This window comes from Sander lucioperca, chromosome 23 (assembly GCF_008315115.2).
Source record: "Sander lucioperca isolate FBNREF2018 chromosome 23, SLUC_FBN_1.2, whole genome shotgun sequence".
NCBI classification, from domain to species: domain Eukaryota; kingdom Metazoa; phylum Chordata; class Actinopteri; order Perciformes; family Percidae; genus Sander; species Sander lucioperca.
In genome coordinates, this window is record NC_050195.1 from 10,264,665 (window position 1) to 10,281,320 (window position 16,656).

Below are 16,656 nucleotides of genomic sequence, written 5' to 3' on the forward strand. Positions count from 1 at the left end.
GTTTTGTTAATGTAGAAACAACTTGAGGTTGTGGTAGTGTAAGAGGGCCCTACATCATTGGCTATTCATCAATCTGCTTTGTAAAACGTGATATTTTGTACTGAATATTTATATGACACGATTAAATATCTTTAAAAATCAGCCTCTATTTTCTTTGTGAGGTGTTGTTTCAAAAAAACAAAAAATATTTTAATTACAACGTAATATGTCACTTAAATGCACTTCATATGTTTATGTAGTAATGTAGGCAACAAAAATGTTCCTTTTTCCGAACATTTTACCAAACTATTGTTTATTATTGCTCTTCAATAAAACAATACAAACAGTATTTCTTATCCGATTACTCGATTAATCGATGAAACAATCGGTAGAATACTCGATTACTAAAATAATCGATAGCTGCAGCCCTAATTAAATCGAGGGTTACAAATTTGACAGGTTTATGTTTATGTACTTGTGTAGTAGCTCCAGTGGACTACTCACTTTTTTTCCTTCAGGGTTATGAAGGATAATTTAACTTTTATCTGAAATATGATAGCAGCCACGGGCTAGCAGGTAAGAGATTTACCATCCTCACGGGTATGTATGTATTATCTACAATAAATCTCAGTACAAAAGACTCAACTCCACATGTGAGATAGTAATTCATATGACGGCCGTTGTTAAATAGCTGGATCCAGAGGCTACTGAGCTGAGGAAATTGTTAATTAGACAATCTATAATTAAGATCTGTCAGACAGCCAATCGGATTTGGAGAGAGGTTAAAAAATGAGAGGAGGGATAGAAAAAAATCATTTTGATTATTAGAGGATGAGTGGCAGATGTGGGACAGATGGTGACATTGTAGTGATTGACTATAATTGACTCAACCCTTTTTCTGGTTAAGGCCTCTCAGCGGAGCACTAAGCGAGTGCGGATTACAATAAATGCAAAAAACAGATTTTCGACGGTTAATCTGAAACTTTATTTACAATAAAATATTTGATGGTTTATTTAGCATTTCATACTTCATTTAAAAACTTTTGTTATGACATGTTTCAGTAACATTGTGAGCTCCTGCTGTGGTTTTGGGTTTAAATGTTAACTCAATATTTAAAGATTAGGCAACAAACATAAACATAAGACAACATAAGGCCACCTTTGACAGTGCAACAGTACTAAACAGCATAAAAGATGAAATCGTGGACAAAAACACTAATTTCAGCCTAAATCTCTGGGTTAAGAGTCAAAGCAGCCCAACTAATGCTCACCTGTGTCCCACCAATGTCCGTGTAGAACTTAGGCAACAGTCAATCATCATTTCTAAACTATCACAGCTCCACAATTTACTAGTGGCGTCTGTATTTTGCCAACTCTTGCCTGGACGGCTGCCACCTTTGCAGTCAGAGCTCCTTAATGTGGATGCGAATCCTGATTGACCTCCAAAAAAAAAAAAAAAAAAGGTGCTGTCACTTCCTGCATTCCTCTGGCTCGTCGGTCTCCTTCTCCTGCCGCTCCCGCTCTCGTCTCATCTCCTTCAGCTCCTGTCTGTATTTCCGCTCGATGAAGCGCTTCTGATGAGCCATCTGTGGGAAGTTATCTGGTACAGGGAGAAGCAGAGCAGGAAACAGAGAGAAGTCGACCAAGGAGAACAGATAAAGAGAGACACAAAGAGGCAGGGGTGTGAAGAGACAAGGTCAGTTTCCAACTGGGCGAAGACAGCATTTTAGGGTTCAAATTGCACAGCCTATAGTTTTCATAGCAAGTGTCATGTTGTCACTTTGGTCAAATGAATGATTAAATTGCCCTCATGTTGTTATTTCATTATTAATGATAAAGTAACAAGGAATTAGACAGGCCTTGTTTGGTTTCAGCACGCTGACTGTGAGATCTGATAACATAATTACAAGTGAACATTTCTAAATAAGATCTGCAATAAGATGGTGTAGTGTGACAGCAGAGAAAGTAACACAAAAACAGATACAAGTTGATAGTATGTTAACTTAGGCTTCCATAGTTACAGCATGGATGATCTATAAAAGTGTCTCATGCTGCTTTGAAAACTCTAATATAAAACTGCTGATTGCCAGAACTCTTTTATAGCTGACAAATGCTAATTGTTGTCAACCAGTAAGCTGTAGAAAAAAAACAAAACAACTGGAATCTAATCAGCCATCAGTTTCTAAAGAAAAGTTCTGAAGTCTCCATTCGGGTTTTCTGCTCTATGCCAACTTGGCTGTACCACACAACCAATGAAGGTTTAGAAAGCGAATCTGAAAGGTTAGGGGTCCTGTTAATCAAGGAAACACACTCAAAAATGCACCTAAACTTCTGTTAAAATCTCAACCAAGACACAAATGAGTTATTGAGGCCATAATGTGTTGTGGCAAAAAAATAACTTTGCATTTCAATTAAGACATTTGCTATTTTGAGGCGGAACCACTACAACAATTTCTTTTCAGCCAGCACCTGGTGGTCATTATTTGGTACTGCATGTATAGTCACTTCCACACTGCATCACTGTCCTGCGAAAACCACGCATCTCCCGAATGTCAACTTTTCATGAGCCAAGAAAAACGATTGTTTGGTGTTAAAAAATGTCAGGAAAAAAATGCTCATTAAGACTCCCTAAAGCCCAAGCGTATTCAAATAGGTTGTTTTGTCTGACCAGGAGTCCAAACGACTAGAAAAACCATCACAATTCACGTCTGAGAAACAAACCAGAGAATAAATTGCATTTTTATTTCTTAAAAAAATTACTGTAAATCAATTTAATAACTAAAAGTGTTTGCTCTAGCTATAACTAACAATTCAACTAATAATTCCAATTATCAATTGATTTTGATTATTTCTTCGATTGATCCATAAATCGTTATACATGTAATATATAAAATGGTGAAACGCGCCCATCACATGTTCTGAGAATTCAAGATGACATTTTCAAATGCCCTTTTTTTGTTCAACCAACAGAACCATGACCCAAAGATATCCAAACAGCAATTATATTAAACATTATACAAATGTTTGGCACTATCTTATCACAATTTTTTTATCAAAATTGTTGTTATTTTTCTGTCCATCAACTTCAAACTTAGCAGAATTTCCCAACCCATAAAGGAACACATAATCCTATTTGGAGATACCTGGAATTCACTGGAAGCTTTAGTTTCCTGTGAAATCCAGCAGGCTTCAACCCAACGACCCACCAGGCAGCACTGTTTGTAATTTTGTTATTCAGAGCTTAGGTCATTTCCCATTAAGTGTTTACATTACTGGGTCTATCCACTGCACACCTCAATTTAAAATAGCACGCATGACAGAGGCCCGGTGGCTTGTGTCAACTCGCTGAGACACACATTTGACTGTGCAGTTTTTCCCGGTCACTGACCATGACCATGCAAACCTAAACAAATTAAAATTAGTCTTTCAATACTTTTTCCCAAAGAAGTTTTAAAGTCAGTCTTTGACGGAAAATAGAGATGACCCACACAAAAACAAATCTAAAAGTTTTAATTCTGGCCTTTCTGTTAGTGGTTTATTATACAAAGTGTATTTTGGCTCTGTACTTTAGCAAGTTGAGTTTGTAATAAGAGGGAAGGTAGAATGGTAGGTAGACAGAGGAGAGTTGTAGCCTTTTGTGTACTCAATTTTAAAAGGACCAACCCATATTGAACTAATTTGCATTTGATTGTAAATGTAGCAGACACTTGTATCTTCCCTGGTAAAGCTCTTGTCAGTTGTTGGACTTTTTGACTCTCTTGTCTTAAGCAAGTAATACACTAACTTTTCCAAGAAGTACTGGGTCATAAAACATGCCTTGTTGCCTTTGCTTGTTTGTTTCTGATCATTTCCCTGCTACTAACCTCGCCAGGACTGTTTATAAAAAGGTCTACAAGTGTGCTTAGTGTAGGTGTAACCATCCTCGAACACCTTAAAGCTGAGAGTCAGCACTTTAACCTCACACATTTTTTATTTCAAATCCAACGTGCTGCAATACAGAGCCAAAACAACAGACCATGTGTCACTGTCTAAATACTTAGGGCCTGTGCTGCAGATAGTGTATCTTATCCTCTGATAAATGGGAAAATTTAATTATTACTATTGTCCAGACAGTGGACTCGCACATGATAATATGGTGCCTTAGGGGTTTCAGCCAACTATTCAACTATCTGGTGTGGATATTGTGTTATCCAGCAATGGCTGCTGTCCCACTGCTGCAGACGCACACCCACGGTCGGAGAAACACGCCACAGGAGCAGAAGTAAAAATGGCTCTCAGATGTTGGAGCAACACATTATCCATCTGGGTTGTGCTCAAATCCCTCTCTGGTGCTGATGAGCTATTCCAGCAGTTAGCAAATCAGTCATTGGAAACCTCATCACTCCAAAAGTTTATTTAAAGAATGCCTAATTTCTAATAAAGAGCACAGTCAGAACCTTTCTTTGTGCGTTTCCTGTGTTAAATGAACAAATTTGAGAGTTTTAATCATTTAAGTAATTTATCAAGTTAGAAATGCAAGAAATTCAGTTTTCTGTGTTGGTCAGACAAAACAGAATTTCACCCCAAGGTCTAAGATGCTGTGAGGTATTTCTCACTATTTTCTGTCATTTTATGGACTGAATAGTATTTGGCCTCAGGGTGGGCCTTACAATACATTCTTCAACTGGTTTTCAGGAGGAATTGGCTGTAAAACAACTAGAGGCCATGGAATATCTTAGTTGCTTGCAATTAGAGAATTCTAAAACCTCCGATGGTAAATTAAACATTAAAATTCCCATAACATTTGTGTTTGACGAAGGAGGATGTATTCTGCCTTTTGCAACACTCTAGTTCATCATTATGGCAACAAAGAGACAGACCAAGATAACGGCAATATCCTATTAAAAGGGGGACGGATCTAATAAGAATCCTAAAGAAAAAATGCGCTGAGAAAATGATTCTGAGGGAAATTTGAGGTGCACACACATGCATGGATACACACAGAAACACAACAATATGCTTTCGGTGAGTAAGGAACAGTTGGTGAGCCTTGGAGAGAAAACTACATATTGCAGTTAAAATATGGAAATCACCAGCATTTTTCCCTAGGAGATGACTTGAGAATAACCCACTCGAGAGGAAAGAAAAGCTTTGGCCATTTACATTGTTTAACATGCGGCAGAAGAGCAGGAGTCAAAGAATACGGGTTGCTAAAGAATACACAAGGCTTTTCATTTGAGTCTGTGTTGGGCGTCGCAAAGACACGTTGAGAATTCTCAGCCGTCCAGCGTTCTCGAGAAAAGCACCTTTGAGAAACGGCGCACTCTGCGTACTGATTAACCAGGTGAAGGCGGTAACGCAGCACTCAGGTCTTTTTGTTTATCGACAATTCCTCTCAAGGATGCGGATTACAGTCTTGAGATTCGGGATGTAGCTGCTTTTGGAGCAGCGCTGGCCGTTGTTGGTGGTGGTGGTGGTGGTTGGGGTGGGGGGGTGTATCTAGGCAACAACACGGCCTGTTGTGCCCGGCAGCCGACATGCAGTGCTGAAATGCGCGCTCACACAGCAGCTGGATGTGGAATCTGCAATGAGGGATCAGCTCCCCTTTTAAGGGCACAAGAACATACAGTGTCCTTTCACTTAAGCATTCACTATTCAGCCTAAGCTCAGGCTGTGAGATGACTCCACAATAGGCTGGGTCGGCTGAGTCTATCACCTAGAGCGCGCGCACACCACATCAGTCAACAAGCCAATAGTGCACCTGTATAGTGCTGCTAAGGGATTTCCGTGCCGTGAAAAGGCCACACAAAAGGCTCAAGACATTGAATGGAGATCCTGCATACTGTACTTTACTTTGCCTCTATCCATCCAATGCTTCTATCTGGAGATTAAGGGGTTTAGAGAAAGCTGAGAAAAAAAAAAATGTAGTCCCCTTCCAGCAGATCGAGGCTTCTTCTCTTATTCAACAGATATTGCATTGTTTGAGAAACAAGCAGCTGCGGGGAAGCTAAAAAAAAAAAAAGTGGGAAGGGGAGGGGGGTGAGACTTGGAGAGGGAGTGGAGACTTTAAACAGAGACAGTATTATCTGAAAGGATGCATGATAACTGGTTAAGCCGTTTCCATGTATATTTGATGTCGCCTTAGTCCTAAAGGTGCGTGGTGCATGGAGCCTCAGGCTCTGAGAAACTCTGCACCACCAACTCCGTCCTCCTGCGACTCTGTTCCCCTAGCTGGCTGCTCTCAGCTCGATTTGTTTGCACTCATCTTTCTCCCAGTCTGGGCCTTGGTTAACATTTAATTCTGCCTTGACAGATACAGGCAGGAGACTGTCAAAACGTGGGCCATCAAATAATGAAATGTGAATCAGCTCAGCCACCAGCGGATCGGCCACAGACAGCACACACACCAAATATTGGGCCTTGCTCTCTTTAATGAGCTCAGAGCTGTCTGACTGAACACAGCCATGTCTCTCACCTCTCCGACACCGCTGGAGCCGCGGATTTCTGTCAGCCCGGAAAAGCTCTGCAGCAGAAACAAAAAGTTCAATCCTGCCTCAAAGTGCTCCTGATACTCGAGGAGGCCTTAAATAAAACATGGAAATGAATCCTGACACGTTGCGGGGAGCTATCTTCGATCCGAGAGTAACACAAGGTAGGGCTGTTGTACAAGAGGAGTAATGGTGTAGCTGATGCTGCAGTGAGGGCCAACAAGACAATCAATGACGAATTACATGACACCGGGGCTAATGTCCTTGATTAGTCTTGCTATGAGAACAAATGAAGCGAGGCTCTCGACAATCACATGAGAGACAATGCGGCTCCTATAGGAATTGATGCGTCAGGCGGTTCTGCAGCAGATGAGCTTAAGTCTGATTGTACTGTACAAGCTCATGGTCAGGAGACACACAGATCCTTGAAAAGGCGGGTTTTAACCCCGCTGACTGACCTGGCGTGTTTATCTCAACAAAAAGACGTTCAACAATGGAATAACAGAATATAAATGATTAATTTAGGCTTGAATAGTGAATTTAGAAAGATACAAAAAAATACCATTAAACTGTATTTAATAAAAACTAAATGACCTCCAAATAATGAGCGCTACCTGGAAACGATGGATGGCGGAAAAGATGTGATCAACCGCAACCAACGATTCACTGGTGGAGATTTTTGTAGCCAGTGCTTCCACATTAGGGCTGTGTCGATAACCTTTGTGTCCATCGACGAATCAACACAGTCTTCATATTCTATTACTAGACTAGGATAATAATATTGGTCAAATTCTAAACTGAGTTTTTATTTCTCTAATGATTAGTTCAAATCATATAATTGACAGGCTCACCTCAGGTATTCAGGAGCCCTGGGTGAAAGAAAAGCGTACATTGAGCTAAGGGGGTGAGTTGTAAATTGGCGGGTTAAATTAAGTGACAATACAAAGTCAGACAAAGCCCTCGATCTGGTAGCATTTTGTGCCGAAAGGAAGGAAGACTTGAAGAGATGATTTTAAATTAACTGACCTTTTAAAAAAGGCATTGCTAATCTAGTCACATGAAACAGCAATTTATGAGGGGGGAAATGTTCATTTGCTAGCAATGAGCATCTATCAATCATGGTGACAGGGGTGCACACTGGGGAGAGGAAATGGGAGGAATTTAGGGAGGGAGGAAGACACAGGAGAGAGAGAGTGGGTGTACTGAACTACGCCCCCTGATAAGGAGGGAGGGAGGTGAGGGAGAGGGGGGAGCCAGAAGCAGACAGAAAGGGAGACCGAGTGAACGGCTTTAAATAATACCACCATAATGCTAATGTTTTATAAAAAGCTAAAGCTTGGGCACACAAACAGTATCAATCACAGGTAGCTGGAGAAGGCTTCATGAGCCAAATGAAATCAAAGTTTGAGCTTTCTACCCTTTGCAAGTTCTACAGGCCTGTTCCAACAAAGCCATTTGTGCTCACCTCCAGCTAATTAGTCGAGTAAAGAACAAATTGTACATCTGATTAATGTGCTGGTCACGGGGATAGCAAGCGAACCCAGTCCAAAAATTACACTTGAACACGTACCCAACTATTTACACACTCCGTGTAATGTATGATATTATGCATCCACATACATATGCATTGAGTATAAGTAGGCGAATAGGAGATGATGGAAATGGCTCGTGGATGTGTTTCTGAGAGCCCTGTAATTGTATTTTTACTTGGCAGCAAATGAGACATTGTAAATGCCTAAAAACCACTATCTATTTTCCTTAAGTGGTGGTTGATAACAAGATGAAAAACAGCCAAGGAGTGAAGCAGCTCACGGGGAAGGCAGCTCCCGCACTCCTTCAAATCTGAAGAGGAGCGCTGAGCACCAAAGAGCCGCTCCGAGTGTAAAACCTTGTTCTAGTGGTCTGTAAAAGGGCTCGAAAACACACCAAAAAAAATACAAACTTTGTGGTGGCCCTCGACACAAACTTCCTGCGGCCCCCTCGGGATGATCGCCGCAGTGAAGGACGCTTTAGCTTCCCCCGTCCTTGTTTTATTGGTTCTCCATCTCTGGCTAGGCCCCATGCCTGTGCTCTGGGCTAGCACTTCAAACAGCCTAATGTCCTATATGTCGCAGCCAACCGGCTGGTCAGGCCACAGCTCTCTGCCAGCCATCTTGCATACTGTACAGCCAAGGCTAATATTCAACACTGAGGCGAGGCACGGGAAAGGCTTTAAGTGTGAATATGTATATGTGTGTGTGTGTGTGTGTGTGTGTTGCCAAACAACTCACATTTTTCGAGCGCATCCATCGCAGCTCCCATTTCCGCCTGTTGGATGCTAGATTAGAAATATTTTTTTAAAAAGGAGACAGAGAGGGAGACAGAGAATGAGGGAGAATAGGTCTTTAGCATATTCAAAATGTCCCTTTTTGGAAATTTTGTCAAAAAAAACCCAATATTGAGAGGATTATCAGAAGTGCTTTATATTTGTTTTGAAAGAGCCCTTTTGCCTAACAATCCAAGGTAACACAGCGCACACATTTCAAAAAGGTAAGCCTATTGGCGGCTCTGCGCTGGGCACTGTTTACGCCTGCAATTCACCGTCCCTCCGTATATATTATGTGCTGTGTGATCATAGCCCAGCAGCGGAGGTGGCTGGGAGCTTAAGTCATGTAAATACAAAAACAGTAAGCTGTCAAAGATCCTATGGAAGGGACAAACTTATCGCCAGCTTAGAGCAAGAGAGAGCGCTTTCAAGTAGCGGGCCGTGGAGGGGATTTTCACATGTGGGGGGTGAAATATGTTTGATGGATTTACGTTTCATTTCTCGCAGGCTCAGCTGCAGCTTTATTGTCAACCCCTCCAACCCTGAAAAGGCCTTCGTGCAGAGAAACTTAACAAAAGCATGAATGTGTGAGCACACACAGAGGTGTGCAGTCAAAAACAAAAAATACACACAAACACATCACTGTCCTGCTGTGAACACAATATCCCAGGTAGACCTAAACGCATCCCCCCAGATGCAGCGTTGCCTGGTCACAGATTCTTCTTCGGCACAAAGTGATGGTTCCATAACACAATTTACGTCAAATCAATAATGAATCGATTCATTTTCATTCTGCATAATGTCTCTCTCGATAGAATAGGCCAACAAGAGCTTAATTGCTATAATAAACACCATCAATAAAGCACAGCCATTATTCTCGAGCCCATTAGCGGTGCATTGAGAAGTGAAGCTCCTTGTCCTGTTGTGTCTTATTATATTGTACTGTCTTACTCACCTTGGGCCTTTGCCACAGCCGATTCGCTCCCCTTTGAAATACACAGCAACGGTGTAGGTGCGAGCGTGTGAGGGCCCCACTGTCTGCAGGGTCCTGCAAATTCAAACACAGAAATATAGGATGACAGGGAGCAGGATAGAGTTGAGAAATAGTAATAATACCCAGGAGAAAGGCACAAGGGCACTCAGGGACACTGTCCTTCAGAGAAATAACAAGAAAAAGGGAGGTGAGAAAAAAAGTTTTCAATTGGAACAAATATAATTCATCTCAAGCGGCGGGTTGAGAGGAGGGTAATAGCGCTTTGATTCAGCAGCATGCTTTGAGAGTGTGCAGAAGCCATCTGAGGGACATATAAACAGCTTTTAAAGCCTCCCCAACTCCCCACACCCATCATGTTCAAATACCAAGATCTGTGTTTGGTAAAAAAAAAAAAAAAAAAATGACATGTTGGGAGAGGAATTGAAATAAAAGAATGACAATAATCTTTGAGAGACCCACAAGTCTTTGGTACGCTAGCAGGGTAAACAATGAAAAAGCTAAAGAGGGACCAACACATCTAAGAGAAGGATGGGAACATCACTCAACTAATTAACAGAGGTACCTCATTTAAGAGAGAGAGAAAAAAAACAAGCTGTCAATTTTGTTACATTTCTGCAGGGACATAAGTACAAGACAGCTGACAAAACTTGGGAGATGTTTGAAAATGTTAACATTAGCATAAACATCTTAGACCCAAGCTGTGAGTCACCTAAATTATTCACAGACAATTTACTTATTTCAGGAGAGCAATCCATTTTTAATGCAATGTGGTCACTTATGACACTTTATCAATAATGCAGCCCACTTTCTCACTTACAAATGAAGAAGCACATGTGGGAAGCAAAAAAAGACTCTTGTGAGTCACGTTTTAGCCAAATCTCAACAAGGAAAGCGTGTCGCTTGGAATTATCCCGCTGCTGAAATAACACAAAACGAGACGGAATAAAAAGGAAATCTGTGAGCTGTCGGGAAGTTGTCAACTTCAAGGCAGCGCAAGGATGGAAGTGTGCGAGCGAGAAGAAACAGCACCAGCAGAGGGTCTGTACGAGCTTCAGTTCACACTAAAAGGGGCTACTTACTGACATAGGCCATTCTCTGCACAATGTGAAAGTGTGCTATGTGTCTGCTCCCTGGTGTGTCCTGCCCAGACGAGATGTACAGTAAAGTGATGGTGCTGGGGTTGAGATACGAATCCGTCATCAGCCAGACACAATCACCAGGGAACCTTTAGCGGGGGGCTCGGTGCATTAACTCCTTTCCTTCCCTCTTTCTATGTCCTTTCCTGCCCTCACTCGGTCATTTAGTCCCCTTCTGTCTGACTCGCGCTCTTGTCTCACCCTCTGTTTCTCTACTCTTCACACTTGTAAACAAATTCAGACGGACCCTTAAGACAGTCTGACAGACTTGACGCCAACAACAGGTGTATGAACTGCTATGAAATGACTATTATTCTGGTTTATCGACAAACAAAAGGTCAGCTCATCTCATGAGGAGGTTGAACAAAATCATCAGTTGCTGCTCCTGTATATTCGTCAGACAGGACAAAGTTAGCCGTATTTTGCACACAAGGCTGTGGCAAAAGCCTCAAATTCATCGGTGGCTAGCTTTATATAAGCTTTTGTCTATTCTTGCCTACATATGTGTCTTTTGAATTGTTGAAATTCAAGTCACCCAGGGGCTCTATTTGTTTCTCGTTCACGTTCTGGCAGGCAACAGAGTTGGAGGGAAGTGTTGATTGTAGTGTCAGAGTTGTGCTGTGTCAAAAATCACAACCGGGCGGATAGACAGAATAACAAACAGAGGAGCTCTGAAAAGACATTCAAATAAATACAAGGAAGAGAGAAAGGGAGGAAGAGGGAACTGATTAAATGCTGAATTGTGGAGTTCATTGTACATAAAACTGCTCTGTTTCCAACCGCCCTTGTAAGTCCAGCTGACCCCCTTTTTTTCTCTCATAGAAAACACAGTTTGACAGTTTCCATGGTGACAAACGCACTGCTTCATGGCAGCTCTCAATAGCATTCTGTCAAATGACACTTGCTCCTTGACCTTTTGTCAAATAAGAGGTCTCTTTCGGCATGTTTATATATCACAACAACAGAGACCTTTACACAGCTATTCAAAATGTTCAGGGACCAATGGCGAAGAGGAAAGTCCTGTAAATTATGTTTGTGCCATTTGATTTCTCTGAATGTGTATTGTGGCCCATGTGATGCATGGCTGAACCAATCTCAACTAGGACTAGGTCATGTTCTCTTGTATGTACAGTGTACACATGCATTCACTCATGCACGTGTTTAGGTTATATTAGACCACAAAATCTTAGATTTCACAAGCTAAAATCTGCAAATATATACAAACAGAATTTAAAGGATTGGCAGATGTGACAATATGCATCTTGAGACAATATACATGTTTCAACTGTCCGAGATTTTATACCTGGTAGCTTTAATGTGTATGGGTGTATTAGACCAGGGATTCCCAACCAAACTAATCATTTTGCAGTTGCTTGGGGGTACATGGAAAGATTGTGGAGTAGCTCAACTAAGTGAAAATTTTAAGTTACAATAAAAAAAAATAAAAAATAAATAAATAATATATATATATATATATATACACACACACACATATTGAGTCCGTTGTACCTGAACACCACATGTTGAGGGTGCATGGATAAAGGGTTGAAATATTAAGCTAAAAGTTGAAATAGTTAACATTAGCTAAAAGTAATGGATAAAGGGTTGAAATATTAAGCTAAAAGTGAAGGCTAAAAGTTGAAATAGTTAACACTAGCTAAAAGTAATGGATAAAGGGTTGAAATATTAAGCTAAAAGTTGAAATAGTTAATATTAGCTAAAAGTAATGGATAAAGGGTTGAAATAGCTTAAATGTAATGGATAAACAGTTGAATTGGTTAGCTAAAAGTTATGAATAAATGGTTTAAATAGTTAGCTAAAAGTAATGGATAAATGGTTGAAATAGTTAGCTAAAAGTAAAGGTAAAAGTAGAAATAGGCTAAATTTTATGGATAAATGTTTAAAATAGTTAGCTAAAAGTAATGGATAAATGGTTGAAATAGTTAGCTAAAAGTAACGGATATAACTTGAAATAGTTGTTTTAAAGTAATGGATAGACTTAGAGATAGTTAGATAAAAGCGATGTATAAACGGTGGAAATAGTTAGCTAGAAGTTATGGATACATTGTTACAATGAACGGTACTATTGATGAAGGGGTACCAGGGTTCATACGCATTTTAACCAATACTTTTCCATGACTATGTATTCTTGAAAATGTCAGTCGACATTATACAATAAGAATAAAAATCTGTGTTAAAGTTTACCCTCAGAGGTTTAACAATAAAATGAATGACAATTTATGTGGTTCATAAAGGGATTCGTAATATCGTGCCCCGAATAGAACGGTAAGGTTAGGACGACGTGAAATACATTTATTAATCACATATTATTATGCTGTGTTATTATGTTTACAAAACCTTTCCAGGCCTGGAATTTGCATTGTTTTAATTCCATAACTTTTTCAGGTTTTTTCAAAACGTATGAACCCTGGGGTACTAGAATTTATCTGACAGGTCTTACTCTTAATTTGCCTACAAATCATATTTTAGAAGCTATTTTAAATTAAGAAATTCACTTTTAAAAGGTAGATTTTAGTGAGCAGCAAAGTCACCCTCATATTACATTAAAAAAAATATGACAACCTAAAATGTCACTCTTGGCATAACAAAGTGATTTCTTAAAAATCAACATCAGTGCCAGCTTCAAATATCTGGTGTTTGTGTTTTCTGAGGGTCTTACTTATACAGCGGGATATCAGGCTCCTTGCCCTCTGTTCTCAGGGTCAAACAGCACTGCTGCAGCTGAGACTTTGGATCATTCCAGTCCTGGTTCAGAATAAACTCCTGCAACACAGAGACCAAAGAGAACACACATGGAATCAAACTACTTCTTTCGCAAGCTTCTTTCAAATAATCAGAAACATAGGAAACAAAAAAAATCAGCTGCCACTCTCTCCCTTAGTCGCTCATGCTTTTATTTCATTCTTGCCATGAGCCTTTCCACCATTTTCTCCCCCTTCTTTTGCAGTCACTTATTTGCTTTCTCCCTGACTTGGCTTTCCATCTGTGTCTTTACAGCGAGTACAAATCACATGCTACTTAAGACAAAAGCCAATCCCCGGCCAGATATAAAGAGCGTCTGGGAGTCTCCCAGGTGTGTGGCCCTGATACATTTCTCTTATCCAAGGGGGACTTCTAAAAGCCCTTCCATTAACAGGGAGGCAGCCTTGTCATAAAAAGGCAGACTTTGAATCCAGAACTGTCTGCTCCTATTAATTTTCTACAAAGAGTGCTTCTGTTGCTTGCGTTCTCTTACTCTATCGCTTTACTGCCCCATCAACCCCTCCATCTCTGCTGTTCTTCCTTTACTTCCCTTTTTTCTCCTTCCCACTTTTCCTCTCTCTGGGGGGCACATACACCGATGTAGCCTAAAGCAGAGAAATTAGGGTGTTTTCAAAAGAGCGTTGTTATATGCTACGCTATTTTGTTTGTACTTTATTCCATAACTGAAAGGAGTGAACATAAGGAAAGGAGCATTTATGCATTTATGTCCCATCCAAATTGGATGAAGCAGCACACTGTGCAACACTGTGGTTTCCAGAAGGCTATGTAAGGAGACGTGTAGGCTGTTTCACAACTTTTCTCTTGGAAGTGGAAATGAGGTGCTCTCTTGCAGCGACCATGACGCAAAGCTCAGCTCCTCCAGAGCTGGGGATTCTCCCTGGAGAGGCACACCAAGACAGCAATTAGCATGGCATATCAGACCATTGCAGCAGCTTCACAAGGAGAGGTCCACGCTGTGTGGGTACTCGTACAGTACATGAGCATGTGTGTGTGCACACATCCCCGTTTAGGTATGAGATAGAAAGTGATAATTTGTCTTTTACCACAGCGGCTCTATTAATGGGAAAATGGCAGTCTTGGGGCTCTTCTACCTAAAGTTCGACAATCAAATGGTGCTTGAGAGAATAAAATGCTCGACCTTCCTCTCTCACATCTGGCCATGGGAGCCCGGAATGAAACTCCTGGAACAGAAGTGGACGCCATCAACAGCACAAGCACTTCTTGGACCAATTAGAAAAAGACTGCTGACACTGTTGCGTTTTCCATTAAAGGTGCTGTAGGTAAAATTTGAACATCGACAACTTCTCAGTCCCTCCCCCCTTTCCGCTAAAGCCCAAAACGGTCTCCTAAGCCCCTCCCCCCACAAGGGAGAATGAATGCGTGTGCAGGAGCAGTAATTGACACGCAGTTCAGATGCACCAATCAGGGCCAGGGGGGCCCTGATTGGTGCATCTGAACAGGGAGCGGTGGATTTTTGCAAATCACACTACAGGCTGTAGGTGGTGCCAGAGGAACCGTTTTTTTTTTTTTAAATTACCTGCTTCATGTAGTTCTACTCAAACATAGGGTCAGTTTCAGCAAATATGACAGAAAGTTAGTTTTATAAGGCTTACCTACTGCATCTTTAAAAGGTGACTAAAATAGCGATCAAAGCCGCTGTCACGAGTTTCATTCAATGACCAAGCACCACGTTTGGCATTACGTTGATGCTAGCATCATTAGGGCCCGGCCATCAACTCCCTCCTAATCATCTCCCTGGTTCTTTCTCTTTGTCTGTGGTGCCAGGCTGAGCGGCTCATTGATCAGGTGCAAGTGGTGAATGACTATCAATAGGGTCTCACCTTCAGCCGGGGGAAAAAACAGACGTTCATGAAGGTGTGCACGTACTCCAGATCTTTATCGATGTAGAGAGCTGCGATGAAAGCTGCAGACAGAAAAATAAAGACAGCAATTACAAAAAAAAAAGCAATAAAAGATGGTGGTTGATGTGTGGCTTCTTTTTCTGCTCAGTTGGCCCTCTTCCTGCTCCTAATGTAAATGACACATTAACAAAGACAAACTTCAGCTGTGACGTAATGGTAATGTATACGATGGAAAAGATGGCTCTCAAGTCCCCTGCCTTTTTTCCATCAAACGGGAAATTGGTATAGCGAGGGCCACACAGAGTTCACAGAAACATCTATATAGTATATAAGATAAATCTGTATGTCAAGCTGAGCGGTCTAACTGAACTGAAAAAAGATTTGAAATCCAAGAGGTAGGTACTGGGTATCATCTTCATCTCGTGGCTGTCCTTTGGTTTCCTCTTCTATTAGCTGCCAGTGCATTTACTCATCTCCGTGACTAAGACAGTGGGACATGAGAGTGGAATAATAGGTAATATTTCAGGAGGCCAGTGAGGGTCTGCTGTTGCTGCAGGGCACAACTGTTCATATGTGCAGGAGCTGCACTCATTTCCAGCGCTGACCCCCGTCCCTTTCCTGTGTCATCAACTCTGCTCTGGCCTCAACTTTGAAAGATAATTTGAAAGGCAAATGATATGAAGTTCATGTATTAAAGTCTGCCTATTGAATGCTGACCTGGAACGCGTTCATGTTTCTTTCTCTCCTTGTTTTTGTTTTTTTCACTTTTTCTGCCAACATGGAACGTACTACAGCCCCCGTCGTTGCTAGCTAAGTCCCTCTGGCCGCAGTTCCTGTAACTCTTTCAGCTCCTACTTCAGGGCAGGGTCTTTTCCCTTTTCAGCATATGAACCTAGGTGAACGAGGGACGGGTTTCCGGTACAGACAGACCAACAATGGGACAATTTGAACAATTTTCGCCATCTTATTCATCACTAATTTCACTTCTGACAACGTTTTAGGCGAGAAATTAACTGTTTAGATTTCGAATATAGGCAGTCTTGCGTAAATTGCTGCCGAATTGACAATTTGCTTCAAAGTTTTCGGAGTTGAGACACTCCATGAAGTGAGGCGACAGCCAGCCGTCGCC

The 16,656-nt window shown here is 41.2% G+C and overlaps 1 protein-coding gene across 2 annotated transcripts in view; it reads right to left on the reverse strand.

Annotated features, from left to right (window-relative positions):
* Positions 1-945: 945 nt before the first annotated feature.
* The window catches only part of drosha (drosha ribonuclease III), a 95,356-nt gene continuing 79,645 nt past the window's right edge, over positions 946-16,656 (reverse strand). For both annotated transcript variants that reach the window (XM_031285174.2, XM_031285173.2), the window contains exons 28-32: positions 15,507-15,589; positions 13,562-13,665; positions 9,707-9,799; positions 8,717-8,763; positions 946-1,579 (exon numbers count right to left, since the gene is read on the reverse strand). In XM_031285174.2, the coding sequence (XP_031141034.1) occupies positions 1,449-1,579; positions 8,717-8,763; positions 9,707-9,799; positions 13,562-13,665; positions 15,507-15,589 (458 nt within the window). In that variant the 3' untranslated portion in view covers positions 946-1,448. The remainder of the gene's footprint in view (positions 1,580-8,716; positions 8,764-9,706; positions 9,800-13,561; positions 13,666-15,506; positions 15,590-16,656) is intronic.